At 45.8% G+C, this 22,407-nt stretch overlaps 1 protein-coding gene across 1 annotated transcript in view; it reads right to left on the reverse strand.

The window, feature by feature from the left end:
- The window catches only part of RTKN2 (rhotekin 2), a 60,428-nt gene extending 39,824 nt beyond the window's left edge, over positions 1-20,604 (reverse strand). Inside the window, exons 1-2 of the mRNA XM_074999544.1 lie at positions 20,411-20,604; positions 14,757-14,815 (exon numbers count right to left, since the gene is read on the reverse strand). Coding sequence (XP_074855645.1) covers positions 14,757-14,815; positions 20,411-20,571 — 220 coding nt within the window. The 5' untranslated portion in view covers positions 20,572-20,604. The remainder of the gene's footprint in view (positions 1-14,756; positions 14,816-20,410) is intronic.
- Positions 20,605-22,407: the final 1,803 nt, after the last annotated feature.

Genomic DNA, 22,407 nt, shown 5'->3' on the forward strand with positions numbered 1-22,407 from the left:
AGTTATCTATTTTTTGACCTGTTTTCTTCTAGGAGTTTATACACAATTTGGCCTGAAAGAACATCATTATGTTGCTCTGCCTTTCCTGGGTCACTGTTAAGCTTCCACATCATAATATCGTGTTTCCCTGCAACTGACCTTGCCATGACTTTTGTTTTTCCTCCATCAGTGAAGAACTGGTCTCTTCACAACTGTAATCAGTGCAATGTTTGGCTGCAAGATTGCATTTAGTTTAGTCTGGAAAAGAGAAGATTGAGGGGGGACATGATAGCAGTTTTCAGGTATCTAAAAGGGTGTCATAAGGCAGAGAGAGGGAAAGAGAAGTTACTCACGTGTAGTAATGATGGTTCTTTGAGATGTGTCCCCGTGGGTGCTCCACAATAGGCGTCGGGCTCGCCCGGTGCCGCAGATTGGAATTCTTCCAGCAGTTTCTCCTGGATCGCGCATGCGCCAGCACGCGCCGCTCCCCACACGCCCCTGGCCACGTGCGCGATCCGGTCCCCACCAGTTCCTTGACCAACTGCCTCGAATGCTCCTGAAAAAACACCAGACAGAGATCCGAAGCGGGGAGGATGGGCGGGTGGTGGAGCACCCACGGGGACACATCTTGAAGAACCATCGTTACTACAGGTGAGTAACTTCTCTTTCTTCTTCGAGTGGTCCCCGTGGGTGCTCCACAATAGGTGACTACCCAGCAGTAACCCAAGTAAGGAGGTGGGTAATCGGTTCATGTGCAGCTTGCCCCCGAGAGGACTGCTGTCGACAGACGGGTATCCTCCTCGAATACCCAATGTAGGGCATAATGCTTGGCGAAGGTGTCGTAGGATGACCAGGTCGCCGCTCTACAGACGTCTTCTAACACGATGCCCTTGAAGAAGGCTGTTGACGCCGCCACTGCCCTGGTGGAGTGAGCCCTAGGCAGGGCCAGAAAAGGAGTCTTTCGAAGCTCATAGCACATTTTTATACAGGACAAAATGTGCTTTGAGATTCTCTGTGAAGAGAGACCTTCTCCTTTTGACCTGGGAGCAAGAGAGACTAGAAGCCTGTCCGTTTTCCAGAAGGACTTAGTTCTGTCTATGTAGAAGGCCAACGCCCTCCTCACATCCAGGAGATGCAGGCGTCCCTCCTTGCTGGAGCTGTGAGGCTTCAGGTAAAACGAGGGTAAAACTATTGGTTCGTTAAGATGGAACTCCAAAGAAACTTTTGAAACAAAGGCTGGGTGCAACCTTAAGGTTACCGCCTCCTTTGAGAATACTGTGCAGGGCGGCGTTGCCATCACTGCTGCGAGCTCGCTCACCCTGTGGGCTGACGTAATCGCAAGGAGGAAGGTTGTTTTCATTGTAAGGAGACGGAGGGGAACTGTGGCTAATGGTTTGAAAGGTGGACCCAATAGCATGCTGAGCACCAAGTCCAGACTCCACGATGGTGGAAGCGGTTTCCGAGGGGGATACAGGTTTACCAGCCCCTTCAAGAACCTTGTGACGATAGGATGGGCGAATACAGTGGGCCCTTCCTCTGTGTGCCGAAAGGCTGATATAGCAGCGAGGTGGACCTTTAGTGAGGATAGAGAAAGCCCGCCTCTTTTGAGGTCCAATAAGTATTCTAGTATTACTGGTATAGGCACGTCAAGGGGAGCTAACTGCTTGGCGGAACACCAGGCTGTAAATCGAGTCCATTTCTGCTTGTAAGTCTTCCTGGTGGAGGTCTTTCGGCTACATTCCAGGACTTGTTGTACTCCCTCCGTACACATGCTCTCTAAGGAGCTGAGCCATGGATTAACCATGCTTGCAGACGCAGACCCTGAGGGTGTGGGTGCACTATGGACCCCTGAGCCTGCGTGAGTAAGTCCGGCGCCACCGGTAGAGGAAGCGGTGGGCGGTCCAACATGCACAGAAGCAAGGGAAACCATTGCTGCTGATCCCAAGTTGGGACTATGAGTATCATGCGAGCTCTGTCCCTTCTGGCTTTCTGCAGAACCTTGTGGATAAGCACTGTGGGGGAAAACACGTAAAGTAGAGGGCCCCTCCATGAAATCATGAATGCGTCCCCCAGGGACCCCCGTCCCACTCCTGCCCTGGAGCAGTATTGGGGACACTTCTTGTTGTACTGGGTGGCAAACAGATCGATCTGGGGAAACCTCCATGTACGAAAAATGCGCCGTAGCAGATCGGAGCGGATCTGCCATTTGTGCGTGAGTGTGAAGCACCTGCTCAGCTGATCTGCTTTCGCGTTGTGAGCGCCCGGCAAGTACGAGGCTTTCAACGTTATGTTGTTGGCGATGCACCAGTTCCACAATCGGACTGCTTGTCGATTGATGTAAAACATAGTGGAGGTATTGTCGGTATTGATCCCGACTACTTTGCCATGCAGATAATCTCGAAAATGTTTGCAGGCATTGAACACTGCTCTGAGCTTCAGTATGTTTATGTGCAGCGTCTGTTCCGCAGGGGACCATAGCCCTTGCATCACCTTGTCGCCGATGTGTGCTCCCCATCCTATGCGGGAGGCGTCGGTAGTAAGAAAAATAAAAATTTGTGGTTGGTGAAAGGGCACCCCCACTAGCAGATTCTTGGGATTTTCCCACCACGCCAGGGATCTGCGCACCTCTGTTGTGGGTGACACTACCCTGTGGACAGTATGGGATGCCGGTTTGTAAACGCTCGCCAGCCAATGCTGCAGGCTTCGCATGTGTAACCTGGCATTCTGTACCACAAACGTTGCTGTCGCCATGTGGCCCAACAGCTGTAGGCATGTTAAGACCGGCACCGTGGGGCTGTATGTGATGACCTGCACCAGCGCACTGATGGCGCGGAAGCAGGTGTCAGGCAGGTATACTCTTGCTGTGAAAGAGTTTATGCGTGCCCCTATAAACTCTATATCTTGTGTGGGTTTGGTCTTTGACTTTGCGAGGTTGATAACTAGGCCCAGCGAAGAAAACGTGTCCGCTGTGATGCGTATCATGCGTAAGACCTCTGCCTTCGAGGCCGCCTTCAGCAGGCAGTCGTCCACATATGGGAAAATAAACACCCCCTGTCTGTGCAGGTAGGCTGACACCACTGCCAGGGTTTTGGTAAAGACTCTGGGGGCCGAGGAGAGGCCGAACGGAAGAACCCTGTACTGGAAGTGCTCCTTGCCGACCGTGAAGCGGAGGAAGCGTCTGTGTGCCGGGTGGATTGTTATATGAAAGTAAGCATCTTGTAAGTCGAGGGCTGCAAACCAGTCTCCATCGTCCAGTGCCGTGAGTATAGAGGCAACTGTGATCATCCGAAAATGTTGCTTGCGCAAGTAACGGTTGAGGCCCCGAAGATCTAAGGTGGGCCTCCAGCCTCCTGTTTTCTTCTCTGTTAGGAAGTTGTGTGAATAAAAACCTTTCCCCTGGAATTTTTCCGGCACTCTTTCCACCACCCCTATGAACATAAGGTGATCCACCTCCTGCTTGAGCCTCGCCTCGTGGGCAGCATCTCTGAGGTGAGGCCCGGCAGGAGGCTTTGTCGGTGGGAGTGACTGGAAGGGGATAGTGTAACCCGTGGCTATGATCTCCAGCACCCATTTGTCTGTGGTGATCTTTTGCCATTGGGAGTGGAACAGTCTGAGGCGATGATGGAACATGAAATGAGAGTGCCATTGAGCGATGGTATTGATAGTGCAGCCCCTGACATACCCATCAAACTTGTTGCCTTTGGGCCTGCCCCGAAGGCATACGGCTTTGTTGAGAACTTCACCTGGGAGTTCTGTACTGCTGCTGCTGTTGATGGCGCCCCTGGTTGTAGCCTCGTTGATATTGAGCACGCTGTGGTTGATAAGCGTAGCGTCTTTGCTGAGGGTAAAATTTTTTCTTCCTGTATGGGGGAGTATAAATGCCCAAGGTTCTAAGTGTGGCTCTCGAGTCCTTACTGGAATGGAGGACCAAGTCGGTGGAGTCTGCAAACAGCTTTTGTGTATCAAAGGGAAGATCCACGATCTTCGCCTGCAGGTCTCTGGGGATACCAGACGTCTGGAGCCAGGATTCTCTATGCATGACCACTGCTGTAGCTGCTGAACGTGCCGCCATGTCCGCCACGTCCAGGGCAATCTGTACTCCCGTCCGCGATACTGCGTAGCGCTCTTGAACAATCGCCTTTAACACTGGCTTCTTGTCTTCCGGGAGTGAATCCATGAGGGGAGTAAGCCTAGAGTAATTATCAAAGTTGTGGTTTGCTAGGTGTGCCGCGTAATTTGCCATTCTCAATAGCAGGGTAGAGGAGGAATATACCTTCCTACCAAACAGCTCTAGCTTCTTAGCATCTTTGTCCGATCCCCCCGATTTGTACTGAGAGGCCTTCGACCTCTGCTGGGACGATTCGACCACCAAAGAATTCAGTTGTGGGTGACTAAAAAGGAACTCCATGCTCTTTGCCGGGACGAAATACTTCTTATCTGCTTTCTTGTTCGTAGGCGGGATAGAGGCCGGAGTCTGCCATATGGTAGTGGCTGACTCCATAATGGCTTCGTCCAGCGCAATAGCAATTTTGGATGAAGCCGGGGGTCTCAAATTTTTCAGGAGGTTGTGATGTTTCTCCTGCACCTCTGCCGTTTGAATATCTTGCGTGAAAGCCACTCTTTTGAATAGTTCTTGAAATTGTTTAAGATCATCCGGGGGGGAGACATCCCCGGGGACCATGGCCCCATCTGGGGAGGATGAGGAGGAACCACTGGGGTAAACCTCCCTCAAACTCTCAGGCTCCTGTGGTCGATGATGCACTTGCTCCCTGGAGGATTGTGAAGGAAAGTCCCGGGGTTCTAAAACTAACTCCCCTTGAGACAACTGTGTTTCCGTCCCAGATCGAGAGTGTACACGGGGGTATTGAGCAGCAGGGGGGGACCTGCCCGTGGATGTAGGCCTGTGATGTCTGTGTTCAGCATGATGAGGATGACCATAGCAGCATGGGCAAGGGCCCGGGGATGGAGACCTGGACCACGCACGGACAGTGTACCCCCGATGTCTGGGAGAGTGAGACCTCCGCAACGACACAGATAGAGGCGAAACTGGCTTGTGATAGTACTCCAGGGGATCCATTCCCAGAAATGGTGAAGGTGGCCCAAGCCATGGTGACATTGGTTGGAGGAACAGAGAGGGAGGTTCTGGATAAGCTGGTGGAGTCACAGGCCTTCGGTGCGGCGTGTGTATCATGGGGGGAGGGCTTGGTGCTAAAGGCAGCGCAGCCCTGTCCGGAGATGGGCTGCAGTGCCGGGTTTTTGCTTTAGCCTTGCCCCTCCCCTGCGGGGCCGGCACCACCCCCTCCCGTGCCAGGGATCTCGGCCCCGCTGTTGGCGCCGCGCTCGGTACACTCAGCTGCGGTGCCGCGCGGGTAGTTTCCTCCGGCGCTTGGTGTTCCTGCGCCGTTGGTGCCGCAGGGGCCGGTGCCGCCTGCAGCAGTGCCGCCGATTCCGGCGCTTGCCTTGTCGGCGCTCTCGGCGCCCTGCGTGCCGGCTGTTGTGTAATCGGAGGCTCAGCTTCTGCCACGTGCGCTGCCGCGCCGCTGCTTCCCTGAGCTTGCGGCTGGGGGCTCTGCACGCCATTCGTCCTGCTTGCTGAACTCGCCGGCAAGGATTGAGCCGGGGAGAGTCTCCTCCTTTTCTGCACCGAGGGGGTCAGAGAGGCTGCCTTCCTCTTATGCAACCCAGAGGGCCCTTCTGGGTGAGGCTTCTCTGGCAACTCCGGCTGAAGAGCCTTATCAAACAAGAGCATTTTAAGCGTCATCTCTCTGTCTTTCCTGGCCCTGGCTGTGAGCTTAGCACAGTGAGAACACTTCTGGGTAACATGTGATTCCCCCAAGCAGCGGATGCATTCACTATGCCCATCGGAGGCCGGCATAGCTTCGCGGCATGACTCACACTTCTTAAAACCTGAGGAGGCCATCGCGGTGAGTCCTTTACTGTTAATTGGGTACTTAGTGCGTAATCAGTGCCTTTTCGCCCCAAATAGCGATCACCAGCCTGCGGGGCAGCGGGTGGCCTAAGTGGCCTTCTCGTCCGCTCCTCTCTCCTTCACTCCTCTCTCTTTTTTTTTTTTTTGCTCATATTCTCTTTGTCCTTATTTTCTTTTCCTTTTTTTTTTTAGTGACAAAAACAACAAATTACACGAAAAACAGCTATCTTATCTGACCCTGGCCTTAGCCTGAGCGGATTCCGTCTGCAGCCAATGGCGGTTGAGAAGGAACTGGCGGGGACCGGATCGCGCACGTGGCCGGGGGCGCGCGGGGAGCGGCGCGCGCCGGCACATGCGCGATCCAGGAGAAACTGCTGGAAGAATTCTGATCTGCGGCACCGGGCGAGCCCGACACCTATTGTGGAGCACCCACGGGGATCACTCGAAGAAGAACTTGTTCTTCCTTGCCTCTGAGGATAGAACAAGAGGCAATGGACTTAAATTGCAGCAGGGGAGGTTCAGGTTGGACATTAGGAAAAAGTTCCTAACTGTCAGGGTGATCAAACACTGGAACGAATTGCCAAGGGAGGTGGTAGAATCTCCATCACTGGAGATATTTAAGAAGAGGTTAGATAGATGGCTTTCAGGGATGGTCTAGAAAGTGCTTTGTCCTGCCATGAGGGCAGGTGGCTGGACTCGATGGCCTCTCGAGGTCCCTTCCAGTCCTACTCTTCTATGATGCTATGATTTGGCACATGAAAGCCCATTCACATTTGCTGATATTTTCAAATCAATGCTGGCCATGATAAGGACTATTTTGAATGACACTGACAACTACTTTGGTGTTCAGGTACATTCAGTCTCTTATGCTGATGACAGAGTTGGTCTGCAGGCAAGAGACACATTTCAGTTATAATGAAGTGATAGGGGTCCAGGAGGAAATCCAGATTCAGAAACTAACAAATATTTTGACTGACCAAATCAAACACTTCAAACCAGCAACAAAGAACTGGCTACTTAAATTGTTTAACCTGTGCTTTGCACACAAAGTACCCAAGATCTGACAGTTAGCACATGTTGCGGCACTCCCAGAGACAGAGAATGATGTAATGGACCAAAGAAATTGAGGCTTATATTACTATTATCACCCCTGACAACGAAATAACCATCACATCTCAAATCATCATTCACCATTTGTTGGAAAGGACCTAATTCCAGAGTAATCTCAATTCTACCCAAGCGACGCATGCACCGGAAATGTGTCAAACATCAGTCAATACATCAAAGATGGCCTTGGAAAGTGTATAGTAAGAGGTACTGTGTTTATTGTCCTTTTAAGAGGATGTGACATAAAATCACCGAAGGCTCTTCTCTAAAAAAATACAACATACTGAAATATCACCACTTTGTATAACTGATACAGTCTCAACTAGAGCGCTGACATTTTTACATTAAACTATGCAGGAAACTACTTTTGGAAGCAAAAAGAGGAATGGCTTACCAGAAGCAAGCATACTCTTGCCAATGATCTTCCACATCTTTGACGTTCCATGATAGATTTGATGGAAATCTTACTCTTAGCTTTCAGCCTGAACATTTTTCCATCCATTCTATAAACAGCTTCAATGCCAGCTAGGAGCTTTGCACAAATTGGGTAAAGAAAGATGGCAATAAAAACTCCAAAAATGGGTGGGGTAGTAATGCAGCCCTTTTTGACTCCTGTTTAAACTTTGAAAGGTTCATTCTAGGAGCCAGTACTAATGAGGACAATCACTTTCATGTTGTCATGAAGCAACTTCAGGACATTGATATACTTATCAGGCCACCCAATCTACAAAAATAGAATCCAACGAGCAAGGCAATTCACTGAATCAAAGGCTTTAGGTCAATGAAAGCTAGCTAGAGTAGTCGGTTTTGCTCCTGACACTTTTCTTGCAGCTACTGCTCTGTGAAGATCATATCCGCAGTTCCACAGCATGGTCAGAAACCACTCTGTCACGCTGGTAAAATTTCTTCTGACGTTGGCAGAAGGCAAGTTGCAAGGATTCATGCCACAACTTTGCCTGCAGTGGCTAGAAGAAAGATATCCTGGTAGTTTCCACAATCTGCTTTATCCCCTTTCTTGAAGAGGGTGACAGTCAGAGCTTCCCTCATTTCACTGGATATATTCTCCTTTATCTGGATTTTAAGGATGAGCAGGTAAAGCATTAGCTCTGATCCACCATTTTTAAAGATTTCAGCTGGGATCCCAGCTGGACCTACTTCCTTCTTGTTCTTCGTCTGCTTAATGGCATTGTGTACCTCATATGAAGTGAGAGGGTCACCAAGCTCATCCATAGGAGGTCATTGGAGGATTCACTCAAGGGCTTTATCTGCTACCATAGGGTTATGGTTAAGATGATATTCAAAATGTTCTTTCCAGAGAAAAATGACGGCTTTGTTGTCCATCAGAAATGTGGCTCCATTCTTACAGTGAAGGGGATTTATGTCATAACAAGCTGGCCAATAGACAGCCTTAATGACACTGAAGAAACCACGTGTTGTGGATGTCCACACGATGTCAGAGTGCTTACATTTTCTCAGTCCACCATTTGTTCTTGAGTTCTCTGGTTTTACATTGGACTGCCGCCCTTGCCTAGTCATGGGCTTCTCTCTTTAGCCGTGTTTACACGTGCACGTTACTTCGAAGTAGCAGCACTAACTTCGAAATAGCGCCCATCACGGATACACGTGTTGGGCACTATTTCGATGTTAACATCGACGTTAGGCAGCGAGACGTCGAAGCCGCTAACCCCATGAGGGGATGGGAATAGCGCCCTACTTCGAAGTTGAACATCGAAGTAGGGCACGTGTAGCCGATCCGCATCCCGCAACATCGAAATAGCAGGGTCCGCCATGGCAGCCATCAGCTGAGGGGTTGAGAGACGCTCTCTCTCCAGCCCCTGCGGGGCTCTATGGTCACCGTGTGCAGCAGCCCTTAGCCCAGGGCTTCTGGCTGCTGCTGCTGCAGCTGGGGATCCATGCTGCATGCACAGGGTCTGCAACCAGTTGTCGGCTCTGTGGATCTTGTGTTGTTTAGTGCAACTGTGTCTGGGAGGGGCCCTTTAAGGGAGCGGCTTGCTGTTGAGTCCACCCTGTAACCCTGTCTGCAGCTGTGCCTGGCACCCTTATTTTGATGTGTGCTACTTTGGCGTGTAGACGTTCCCTCGCAGCGCCTATTTCGATGTGGTGCTGCGCAACGTCGATGTTGAACGTCGACGTTGCCAGCCCTGGAGGACGTGTAGACGTTATTCATCGAAATAGCCTATTTCGATGTCGCTACATCGAAATAAGCTACTTCGATGTAGGCTTCACGTGTAGACGTAGCCTTTGTGTTACAACTTATATTGTTCTGCCAAGCTTGAAATGCTATTCTCGTCTCATTGATGAGCTGCTTGATTTCAGCATCATTCTCATCAAACCAGTCCTCATGTTTTCTGATTGATTTGGTGGATTTCTGGTTTGGTATTCTATGGTTTCCTCACCGGCATTGATGATTACTGCTTTCAGCTGGCTCCAGTATTCCCTCAGTTTCTTCTGGAAACACTGATAGAAGCTTTTAAAACTGCTTGGAACTAATCACACTTAATGGGGTCCTTCAGATCTTGAACCTTCATCTTGCCCCTGACTTCTTTTGCAGCCTCCATTTGTGGGCAATCTTAGTTTTCATTGTGGATCAAATAAGGCGATAATTGGTCCACCAATCATCAGTACTTGATATTGCTCTGGTGAGAAGTACATCACTGTGATCTCGGACAAGGAACTGTGTCATAATTGAGAAGATGCCAGTGCTTTGTCCATGGATGTCTCCAAGATGCTTTGAACTTGTCCTTATGTCTGAAAAGGGTGTTTGTGATAAGTTCACATTCAGCACACTTGGTCAAGAGCAAAATTCCATTTGAGCTACTTTGGCCAACTCCGTCTTTTCTAATTGTTCCTCTCCGCAGGTCTGAGTCTTGTCCGTCATGTGCACTGAAATCCCACAGAAGGATGATCTTATCTTCATTAGGGGTCTCAGATAAAATGGTGTCCAGCTGAAAGTAGAAATCTTCCTTTACAGCCTCATTAGGATGCAGGGCTGGTGCACAGGGGCTAACAATAGTTGCCTGTTGGATTGTAGTCGACCTCAGTCAGCATGTCATGAGTCGCTCATTATTGCCAAATGGTGCCTTTGAGAGGCACCTTACAAGCTTGTTCTTTATTGCAAAGCTCAATCCATGCAATTGAGATTCATCCAAACATTTTCCTTTCTCCTCCTTCATCTGCCCTTCATCAGATCTTCTAGTTTTGGACAAGGCAGCGATACCGATGTTAAACCAATTCTACTCACAAGCATCGCTCTGGTTGGTTGCTTTCTGCATTGTCCATCAGTGTACATGCATTTCCATATTCCAAAATTTAAAAGTTTCTTACATTTTTTACTATTGGGGTGGTGATCCTGCTGGATGCAGCCGTCCAGCCAAGAGGAACAGAGGCAAGACTATTTTTAGGGCATCTTTTCTAGTCCCCTCCCCATGTGGGGTAAGCAGGTGGGTTCAAAAAGGTCTGCTCTGTCATGAGTACAAATGTTAAATGCTTGCCCTGCCTCAGTCCTTGAGCAAGATGACTGAATCACACACCCACTGCCTGTGTGTCAAAATGTGTCTAGGAACTTCTGGATCTCATTGTCCTGTTCCTGTCAGCAATCGCCACTGGACTTTTCACTTGTGCAAGTGTTGCTTTCCCAAAAGTGGAAGATGCCTATGGGATTTTTTTTAAAGCAGGGAGACTGATGCATAACAGTTACCACACTGTCTTTGACAGATAGATAATTCTGAAACCAATAGCATGGTGACCATGATGATCTGAAATCCTCTATCAGTTTCAGCTTTCATCTACCTTCACAGCCATTATATTACACAACAGTTTCGACTCCACTGTGCAGTTATCCTCCATCTGTTTTGCCACTGAGCACTTCTTGAACCTCGCCCTAGACCATTCTGCCATGGGTGACTCAAAGGAAGTACATGACTCCAGGCAGTATCACTCTCTCAGTCACTGAAACACTCAACCCTCTCTACCACTTCAAGGTGGTTACTCACCTTGTGCAGTACAGATGGTTCTCTGGGATGTGTCCCTGCAGGTGCTCCACTCAGGTGTCAGCGCATTCTGGCGCTGGAGATCAGAACACTTTTAGAACAGTGTCCCCTCATGCCACGCACGAGCACTGGCCTTCTCAAGCTGCTGCTGCTGCACTGAGGAGTGCATGCGCAGCACAGCCCTCCTCTGTTCCTTTTCTATCTGAAGTTCCTACAGACTCCAAGCAGAGGGGAGGATGGGAGGGTTGTGAAGCACCTGCAGGGACACATCTCAGAAAACCATCATTACCACACAAGGTGAGCAACTTCCTCTTCTCCTTTGAGTGGTCCCTGTGGGTGCTCCACTTAGGTGACTCTGTAGCAGTACCCATTTGGTGGAGGTGGGTAGTGGAGTCTTTTATGTGGATGGAGACTGGATCACACCTGCCAAAGTGTATCTGAAGACCACATGGCCACTGTGTGGATGCCAACTAAAGGCACATTTTAATTTTCGGGAGAAACTTTGGATGGGGCCCGAATATGACTGTATCTCTGGTGAAAATGGTGAAAGGAGGAGATGCTCAGCATCCGTCTTCAGCCGAGGACAGCAGAAAAGGAGCTGAGGAGGGCTGTACTGCACGTTCACTCCTCAGAGCAGTAGCAGCTCGAGATGGCCAGTGCACACATGCGGCACGGGGTGGGGGAGACACTGCTGTAAAAGCATTCTGATCTCTGGCACCAGGATGCGCCAACACCTGAATGGAGCACCCGCAGGGACCACTCAAAGGAGAATCCATGGGGAGGTTCAAGGTATATACAAAGAAGACAAAAGGTGAAGTTCATACTTGGCACAACACACTCAAGAAACTTGCACATTCAAAATGAGGAACCAACAAGAAGAAGAACAACCAGAAGAACTGTAGAAACAGCTTCATGAGTTACATTAATTACAAGTGTTTACATTTAGGCAAGATTAAAGTGTAATTCACTATATTAAGTGTCACAGTTGTGGTGCTTACAGGCTTATCTATTTTAAAGCGTGTAAAGGAGACTGATGAATTTTTTACATCGACTGATGAATATACAGGTTTAGATGTTCAAAGCAAAATACTTCAAATTAAGCCAAGACACTTTCAGAAACTGTCTTTCAGTTTCAAAATTTCAGTTATTCTAGCTGTCTAAATACAAAGATTATTAAAGGACAAATACACTTTCCATTTCTTTTTTTATTAATTCAAAAAGCAATAATAAGCTCTCTCAAATTAAAAAAGAAAAAAAAACCCACTGAGGATGGAAAATTTCAGCCTTAAAAGACAAAGGTCTTAAAGTTATAAAATATATGGAAAGAGGAAGTTCCAAAATTAACCATGGAAAGTCAAGAATGACTAGTTTAAGGCTCTAAAAAGTACTTTTGCTAACAAGTATGAGTACTTCTGTATGCCTCCGACAATACAGGTTGAACCTCTCTAATCCGGCACTTTCTCATTGGGCAAAATCCATAATCTGGCGTGATTTTATTTAGCTAGATGACTAGTTATCATGCATGTGGCCAAGTTTCCCATGGTCCCATAAAGTTTGTAAACATCCACCAGTCCTGGCTCTCAGTGTTCTGTGCTGTTATTTAGCTCTCATTTACCTCTAAGTGTATTCTAAGAGCCCAGTGAGCAGTGAATGGGTTGATAACGTGCTAGACAATATTGACCTCCAGAGATCTGGCAAATTCTCTCATCCAGTCAACTCCTGAGGGTGCCAGATGAGAGAGGTTCAACCCATTCATGAAAAATTAAAAATGTATGCCTTAATCAGAAAAAAAATCAGCTTATAGACACTCAATTACTTGAAAAAATTAAGATACTTGTAAACAATTTATCAAAAATTCAGATCAATTTTCACACAGCTTTAGTTCAGTTACAATTAGCTGTAAATCCATACGGATTTAAATTAGACACATTCACGTCGTACAATTAATTAGTTTTAAATCCAATGAATGCTTTTGACATTTTATTTATAGATCATTATAAAACAAGAACTTGAAATTACAGTTATGCTTTTTGATCAACATTTATTATCGGCTGACAAAGTAAGTGGTAAAACAAATAAATTACATAATTTATTCATGCAAGGGGAATTTAAATATGTGAAAACAAATGCAAGACCAAGAAAAATTATGGATAATAAATGTATTCCCCACTGTATGCTGACATAAAGCAGACACCTTCTGAACCTAGCCTATGTGTTCCAAATTCCAACAAAATAATTATAAAATTCCATTAAGCTTTTGCGACAGAACAGCATTATTTCACGCTCCTCAACAAAGAAAAAAATTAACTTACTTTTAAACTTTCTCTACTGTAATAAAAATAGTGATTTTAACTTATGTGGTGTTTTTGTTTTGTTTTGTTTTGTTTTGTGATTAATGCTTATTTAAACAGAGAATTTAAAAAAAAAAAAAAGCCAATATCTACCAGATTGGTGCAGCAAGCACACAATCAGCAAGAGCACTATTAACTAACTTCAGTCATGTTAAAGTTACAAGACAGTCATGGATTTTGTGATTTCATGAAGCCTCTATGACTTTCTGAAAATTCCAGTAATTTAGCCTTATATTACAACATGTTTCTGGTGATTTGAGATGTGATGTTTGTAGTATTCAGAACTGATAATTATTCTAGTAAATTAGCCCAACACTAAATCTGTGATTTCTTGTTTATTGCCCAAGTCCTGTCCGCAACTTTTAAGAAAAATACTTGTGCAAAAAATATAGCCTTAATCATGACAGAAGGTCAACAGAGTAGCATGTTTACACTAATGCTAAAGCTGACCAAACATGCAGACAGGTTGTTCAAGTCCAGAAGCTATGGTATAACCTTTTAAAAATGTATTCAATAAATGAAACCTTGATTTAATCAAACTCATATGCATGAACTTCAATTCCTATAATAAAATTTTGAAAGACATATGTGGAATCTAACATTTTAGTTTCCTTACTCGTCTTGTATTAAATCATGCAAAAAAAAAAAAAAAATCAGTGGTGCCCATGTTAAAATGAGAATCATGGTTGTTGTGAGAATAAATAAAGAACTGTGAAGCACTTTGAGATCTACTGATGAAGTACTAAAAAAAGTTAAATATTATAATATAATATTATCATAGTAAACACTCATTAGTAGCAACAGATTGGCGCCCTTTTGCTATGTTGGTCCTAAGTGGCTGTTCGTACTGGGAGCATTGACAATCCATAGTAGAGAAAGCATTCACAGGGGAAATGTTGTTCTTAAGCAGTGATTGTTACAAGGTTGCTGCAAATAAGCATCTGCTGTATGATGATATAGATTTCACTGCAGTATCATACAGAAGTTGGGCTATGAGGGATCACAGGAAACATTTTTTTAAAGCACATAAAAAATCTGTTCACTTTCAAAGAGATTTGGGCATTTGACATTTTTTATCCCAAGGTTTTAAACAGAGTCCTTCAGAGCAACATGAAGATAGTGAGTGGGGTTTTCAAACACACTCAGATTACTTAAGTATGGTCTGATTTAGGACCATAAGCACAAGTCCCACTGAAAGAGAAGTGCTTGTGGTCCTAAATCACATTGGCATTTTTTAAAATCCCATCTTGTTTATATACTTGGTCAAATGAAAACACTGTCCAAGAACATATATACCTTGTAATGCTTGGGAACTGATAATATATATAATTCGATTTTTCTACATCTAAAACAAAATGAAGCCATCACCCAATTGTGTACCTGATATAACAACCTTTCCTCTACATGCTATACGCTCCTTGGTCTGAACATCTGAACACCTGCCAAAAAGAAACAAAAAGCTTGGATTAACACACATTTATCTCTAAAAGCCAGCTTTTGAACACCACAAGAATTCTGAAAAAAACTTGAATACATTTAAGATGAAACATTTTCATAAGTGATCAATCCAGGCACTTGGCTATCTCTGCATGTAGAGGCAACCACTCTTAAGTTTTTGAGCTTCTACATATTCTTGAAGGAATCATAGAACACTAGAATCATGAAACACTAGACTTGAAGGGAGCTTGAGAGGTCATCAAGTCCAGTCCCCTGTCCTCACGGGTGGGAAGTATGACTTTCAGGGCACTAATATGGGATTGATGCACTGTCCATCTCTCTCCCTTTCTATCCATACCGCTACATCATTGGAGGACTGGAAGAAACTCATCCCCTCCATTGTTCCAGACGGCCCACTCAAGGTCGTGGAAAGAGCCCACACACACCTGCCAACAGCACTACTGTGGGCCTGAGGTTGGAGGGCACAGAAGCGCTGGGGGATCATCCTGCCGGCTGCCACCAGGCTGAGGTGGCAGAGCGGCACCTCTGCCTGGAGGAGGCTGACCTTGCCAGGAAGCAGATGATCTGGGGAGAACTAATGGCCAACCTCCAAGATATGACAGACGTACTGAGCACCTAGCTTACATGGCCCACCTCATCCCGCTCTCCCCACTGACCCTGACCCCGATGCCCCACCCACCAAAGCCCTCCCATGACCCTACCTCCCCACACTTTCCACCCAATTCCCGCCCCATCAGGGACCCCTAACCCAATGGGCGCCAATGGGGCTAGTAGCTGTTCACTCCCACTCTGGACTGATGCTCCCCCTTCCACTCCTCAAGGTTCAGGTCCTCCACTTCCCTGGCCCCACATATACATACATAGTTTGCCCCCTTTTCCTCATTATAAATAGTTCTGGGCCCCATTTGTAATAACAATGCAGTTAATAATTTTCATTAAACAGTTTATTTTTACACCATCCTTGTGTCCTGTGCTCAGGGTGGGTGGATGGTGATGGCTGCATGAGTCTCGGGGGGGCCTGCATGTGATGGCGGTGAGTGGGGGGGTCACTGGGGCCCATGGGAAAAGGTCTCCTGGAGAGCCTCCCAGATGCGGACCCCATCTCGGTGCACCTTGCGGCTCGGGACAGCAGCTGGCTGCTCGTAGGCAGGGCCAGCCTCAGCTGTCCATCCCTGCATGAAAGCCATGTCCTTGCCCTCCATTAGATTGTGGAGAAGGTTGCAGATGCCCACCATCTGGAAGATCCTCTGCAAGCCGACCTCCAGATCCATAAGGAGGCACTGCCACCAGTTCTTCAGGCACTTAAAGGCCTGCTCCACAGCGTTGTGAGCCTGGTTGAAGCAGGTTTTGAATGCCTCCTGGGTAGGGTCAGGATGGACTGTGTAGGGGTGCATCAGCCATGGCTGCAGGGGGTGGGCGGCATCCGCCACCTTGCACAGGGGCATGGTGGCGTCCCTGACCTGAAACTCCCACAGGGAGATGTATATCCTGGCCTCCTTGCAGTGGCAGAGGCCGGAGTTCGGAACACCCGGAACAAACAGGCATTGTATGTCTGAGCCGTCTACCACACGTAGATTTCCCTGAGATGGCCTTTGCTATCCACAAGCTCCCGGAGCACTACTGAGTGGTAGGCCTTTCAGTTCATATAGCTGCCAGTGCTGTATTCTGAGGCATGGATGGGGATGTGTGCCGAAGCAGTGCAGGAAGCGAGTGCGGCAAATCCCGCGATGGCTGCATCCACATCCCCCATGCAGACAACCCTGTGGAGGAACATCGTGTTGATGGTCCAGGCTACCTGCATGGGAGGGAGGGAGTGCCCTCTCATGAGGGCATGGTGGGGTGTGCCCCGCCCCCTACCCTCTCCTGGCCTCCTACCCCCTATTCCCCCACCAGACCCCATTCCCATGCCCCCGCCCAGCCCCAGCCACCCACCCACCCCCTTCCAGCCCCCACCCATCCTCAGCCAACAAGAGTCCCCCTTGCCCTATAGCCCCCTTCTCCTCCCTGTGGCAGGTGTGTGACCCAAGCATGCCTTACCTCCATGTACCGGTAGCTACCCAGGGTGGCCAGCTTCCACATGGTGATGAGAATCCTCTTTTCAAGGGGGGAGGGGGAGCTGCATGAGGTTGTCCCAGTGTCTCAGGATGGAGGAGAGCCAGTGGCAAAGCTCCCGGAAGGTCCGCTTGCTCATGTGGAAATTCTGGAGCCACCTGGCCTTTTTCCCAGTCCCCCCACAACCAGTTGCTCCAACTAGTCCATGCTGCCAGGGTGCCTTCAGATGCACTGGGGCACTTGGGTGTGGCAACAGCAGGATCCTGGGCAGAGTGGGCACCAGGACCCCGGCAAAGGGGCTTTTCCCCAGAAGGAAGTGGAGGGCAGCTACAACCACGTTGGCCAGGTGGCTGACCATGGCGCTCAGGACAGGCAGCTCCAGTGCCAGAAGCTGCTGCTCAGGATCCATTAGGTGTGGGTAGCCGTCAGATTCGGGCACAGGCACTGTGGGCTGTGTGGAAGCTCTGCAGGCCTCAAACTGTGCAGGATGAGGGTGTCTGGGAGGAGCCCTTTAAGGGAGCAGCTAGCCATGGGCCATGAGACCCCTTCCATGGTGTTTCCTGCTCTGCTCTTTCGAAAGAGCACCTGTGGCTGTGTAGACACTATCTTTTGAAAGAGCAGAGAGGTCTTTCGAAAGAGTGGATTGCAGATTTGATCCACGTTGTGTGTGTGTAGATGTGCTCTTTCAAAAGGCGATCTTCTGGAAGGTATCATCCAAATGATTGCCTTTCAAAAGCATGCTGTCATGTAGACATAGCTCTAGACTGTAATTCAAAGTAAGAAGTGAGCGCACCCGTCATTCGATTGAGAGTGCAGAAGCCACTTCCACAATTACATTCAATTGCCTTTCATAACCCTCAATCACCAGTAGTTTTACCTGGATTCAGTTTCAATTAAATGCCAGATATTGAAACAAACAATTGACTGCATTCAACAATGCAGAGACATGATCCAAGGCCTCAGCTGTATTATATTGGTATACATATATTGCTCAGAGATGCGAGAAGTCCACCCCTTGAGCAATATAGTTATACTGAACTAACCCCTGCTTGTGCAGAAGAGTCCTATGTTGATAGAAGAGCTTCTGCTGAATCTTGCGAATGTGGATTAACTACTCTGATGGCAGAAGCTCTCCTGCCAGCACAATGTCTTCACTGAAATGCAGCTGCACTGGTGCATCTTTTTAAGTGTTGACCTGTCCCAAGTGTTGTCAGAATGTTGAATTTTAACTAATACTCATTATGCAGAGCACATTATACCAATGTTCTGGCAGCTGCACTGTCTTCCAGCTTGTTTCTGGGCACTATTTAAGGTCTTGGTTATGACCTATACAGCCCTAAATGGGTTGGCTCCAGGATAACTGAAGGACTGTCTTCTCCCATATGAACCTGCCCGTGGATTGAGATCAGATGGGGAGGTTCTTTGCTCAGTGTCCCCCACCCCCACTCCCCACCCTAGGGAGATAAGACTAACATCTACATGGAGCAGGATGTACTCAGCTTTTGGTCTCAGGCTGTGGAATTCTCTTCCCCTGGCTATTTGCGTGGTGCCACCGTTAGCGTTGTTTTGGCGTCAGCTAAAGCCACCATTTTACTCATGCTTTTTTTGGTGTTTGAGTTTGTATGTGTCCCTCCTCTTGAGATGTCTGAGTATGTATTATGTCCCTTTGGGGTTTTGTATTTTTATATGTGTTTATATTGTTTTAAAATTTTGTAAGTCACCTTGAATATTTTAAATAGACAGGTGGAGTGAAAACGCTAGAAATCAAGGAGAAAATATCTTTTTCTAATATAAAAAAAGCAGATTGTAACTCAAAGTTTATGATAGCGGCTTATAAAAATCAGCATCTTAAGAGACTGCAATAAGTTTAACCTTACAATAGGTTGTGTTAAATTCAATTTTCATTTTAAACAGGTCTCTTTTTAAAAAAGAAAAATCCAAAATTCAAAAGAATCTGATTTAAATACAAAGCTCCTTTTATTTTGTTTTATATTATTTCACTTTATTGTTTTAAATCATGGATATTTAGCCATCCTGACCACCACCTTGTGGATCAATGGTATTAAGAGCCTTCAGACTTAAGAATCAGCATAAATATTTGCTTTGTCTTTTCTTTCTCCATTACCAAAAGCAGAATGTGATATAAGCTTTTAAAACTTATTCTGAAAAAAATATATAACTTGTAAATGTTTGCTAGTGTCATAAAAAGTATAGGGGTATGTGCATAAACAGTAATTTTAAATATTAGCTTTAATCATCATGGTTAATCCAGCCACAACATAAAATTATCTGATTTCGCTGCCTCCAGCCCCCACCCCACCATCCCAAAGGCAACATTCCTAGATGCAGCATGTTGAAGTATGTTGCTATGAATAAAGTTCATTTTTGGATTAAGCCCATAGCTGCTTGAAGTGTTTCTGCACTCAGTTGCTACATAATAGATCATTAAAATGACAATCTGAAACAAATGGTAACACTCTATCACTATCCAAGTTCTGGGGCCTTTTGCAAAGAAAATATAAGTAAACTACTTATTCCTTTAATCACTCAGGAGTTATCATCTGGGCATATTTTCAGCCAAACTTTTGTCTTCATGCTTGTGAAGTAGTATATATTATGATTACTATGATGTAGTGAATTAAAACAGCCAGCAGAGGGTACCAATTAACCACTGTGTGTCTATAGTTATAACATACATTTAAAAAAAGATTGAAAATTAGAAAAAGAGGTATAATGGTTTGGAGATATTCCCATAAGTAAGGACCTACTTAGATTGCATTGTTAGTCTTCCACCACAATTTTGCAAGTGGGAGGCCAGTTGTGCATAGTGCTAATGTGGGCCCGAACTCAGCCCCCGGAGGCTGACACCAGGGGCCACTGCTCTTATCTCCAGGTGGCTGACAGCATAAAAATCATAGAATCGCATTTATTACTGCAGCAAATAATAAGATCCATTATTACTTTTCTGCAGTTTTCCCTGGCTTGTCTGCAACTCAGCTGCAATTTTTTTTGACACACATCCTGCAATTCCAGCAGGACCTTATCCATAAGATGTTCAGGCTTTATTCCTTCATATACCTAACCTGCTATCTCTGAATACACTCAGTATAAACTTTTCTTGTACAAAACATGCATTCCACACTTTATCTCTTGATCACTAATGGACAATGCCCACAATATGTTTTCATATAGAACAAATTACGTCAATTTACATCTTATGAAATACCAAACCAAATAGCTTGAAATCAGGTTATGAAAAATAGATTTAATGCTCCAGTACAATGCAAAGATCAAGTTGTTATGGGGTTTTGTTTTGGGGGAAGAGGAGAGGATGGAGGCCAGGTCAGTATTAGATCCAATTTTTTGGGTACGCCTCCTGATACAAACACCAACAATTACCTAAATAGTTTATTTACACACACACACACACACACACACACACACACATTTAAAAGAAAAGAACAACAAAAGAGTGCCACTGCATTCTCAAAATTTGTAGCAAAACACTTAGGATTATTACTAACCATCCTCCAGTTCTATACATGACTGGCGCCTCTTTTTGTTTTTGTAGCTCTGTCCTGTAGGCAAGTATGCGAGCATTGCAAACCATCAGGTTTTTAACTGCACGCAGCACTTGGTCTTTCTGGGTGCTCACTGTAAGCAGTTTACAGATTCCCTCTTGCATGCGGATTTCAAAGTCAATCTTTTCTTGAATGCTGCATTCCTAGATATCAAGATACATGAAAGATTGTCAAGAGACCAACTATTGTAAAAATCCAATAAAAATCCAATGCATAACAGTAGAGAAATGGTATTAAGCAATTTATTACATCCTGGGAGATATTTAAATACCTTAGGTATTTAATCACTATACAGTCCGCAAGATTACTTCAGAACTTGAAATGAGTATCCTTTTTATATATGAAAAGACAGTACTGGAATTAACTGGTGCATACTTGATTGATTATGCATCCAACCAGAAGACAAGGATATGTTCTAATTAAGGTACTAACACTGATTCATTGTGTGACCTGAAAATCACTTAACATATGTGCCTCAATCACCCCATTTCTATAATATTTCTTGACGTCATATAAGGGTTGCAAGGTCAAGTTAAATAATATTACAGACTATAAAACTTTTAAATATTACACTTAAAAAAAGCTTTTTTCAGCAGTGCATCTATGTATTAAGGGAAACATCTCGCCTAAGAAAGATAGGAAAGATTTGAATTAAAATATTTTATTCAATATTTGTACAATTTAGCTATCCTTTGGTCATCTCGTGGGAGTTATAAACAATACTGACTTTCACTTTGGTAAAAAATAATTAAAGAATTCAGATACATGTGAATATATAAAAAGGTAGCTTGCACAATGATTCTGCTTCCTCTGGAGAATCCTAAATATCTTTGGAAGGCTAGGTGCACGAACACTAGCATCCTGGAAGAGTCGAACAGGACCAGCCTTGAAGCCATTATCATTCATCAATAACTTCGTTGGATTGGTCACATGGTTCGGATATCTGATCAGCACCTCTCAAAACAGATTCTTTTTTCTAAATCGGAAAAAGGACAGAGGAGTGTTGTATGCCAGAGGAAGCAATATAAAGGACATGCTGAAGGCGCACATGAAAAAGTGCAGCATCAGCGTCGACACTTGGGAGTACCTTGCCCAAGACCATCCCCAGTGGAGAACGATAATCGGTGAGGGGGTGGTGCAATTTGAGAGGTCCGCTACAGTGTAGACAAGGACAGGTAGAGAAGAAAAGAGTATCAAAAACTTCCCTGTGCCCCTCCAACAGCCACTAACACCTGCCTCTTATGTGATAAGATCTGCGGCTCCAGAATTGGGCTGATCAGCCATCAATGGACTCACAAATAGGAGGGAGTCGTGAAAAATTTCCACTTGTTATTGTGACAACCCTAAAATAGCCTGGCAGCCCACCTTGTGCCCTCATTTTCGTCTGGACTCCCAGTATGAGAAATGCTGGTCTCCCCTCAAAATCTGTATAGAGGAGGGTAACAGTACACCAGGACCAGATTTCACAGTCCATTATGGGTGCGTCTACACTCGCATTCCTCTTTCGAAAGAGGCATGCAAATGAGGGAAATCAAAAATGCAAATGAGGTGCATATTTGGCACCTCATTTGCCTATTCTTATTTCAAAAGAGCTTCTTTCGAAAGAAGAAAACCAGTGTAGACGCTGCTCTTTCAAAAGTAAACCCCATCTTTCAAAGAATCCTTCTTCCCTTTATTTATGAGAAGAATGATTCTTTCGTAGATGGGGTTTACTTTCAAAAGACCAGCGTCTACACTGGTTTTCTTCTTTCAAAAGCCGCTGTTTTGAAATAAGAATATGCAAATGAGGTGCCAATATGCAACTATCTACCTCATTTGCAGTTTCGATTTCCCTTATTTGCATACCTCTTTCTAAAGAGGAATGCAAGTGTAGACACACGCTATGTGTTTTTCACGTCTGTGAATTTAGTAGGACCTTACGCATTCATCATCATCTCCTC

The sequence above is a fragment of the Carettochelys insculpta genome, chromosome 7 (assembly GCF_033958435.1).
Source record: "Carettochelys insculpta isolate YL-2023 chromosome 7, ASM3395843v1, whole genome shotgun sequence".
In the NCBI taxonomy this organism is placed as follows: domain Eukaryota; kingdom Metazoa; phylum Chordata; order Testudines; family Carettochelyidae; genus Carettochelys; species Carettochelys insculpta.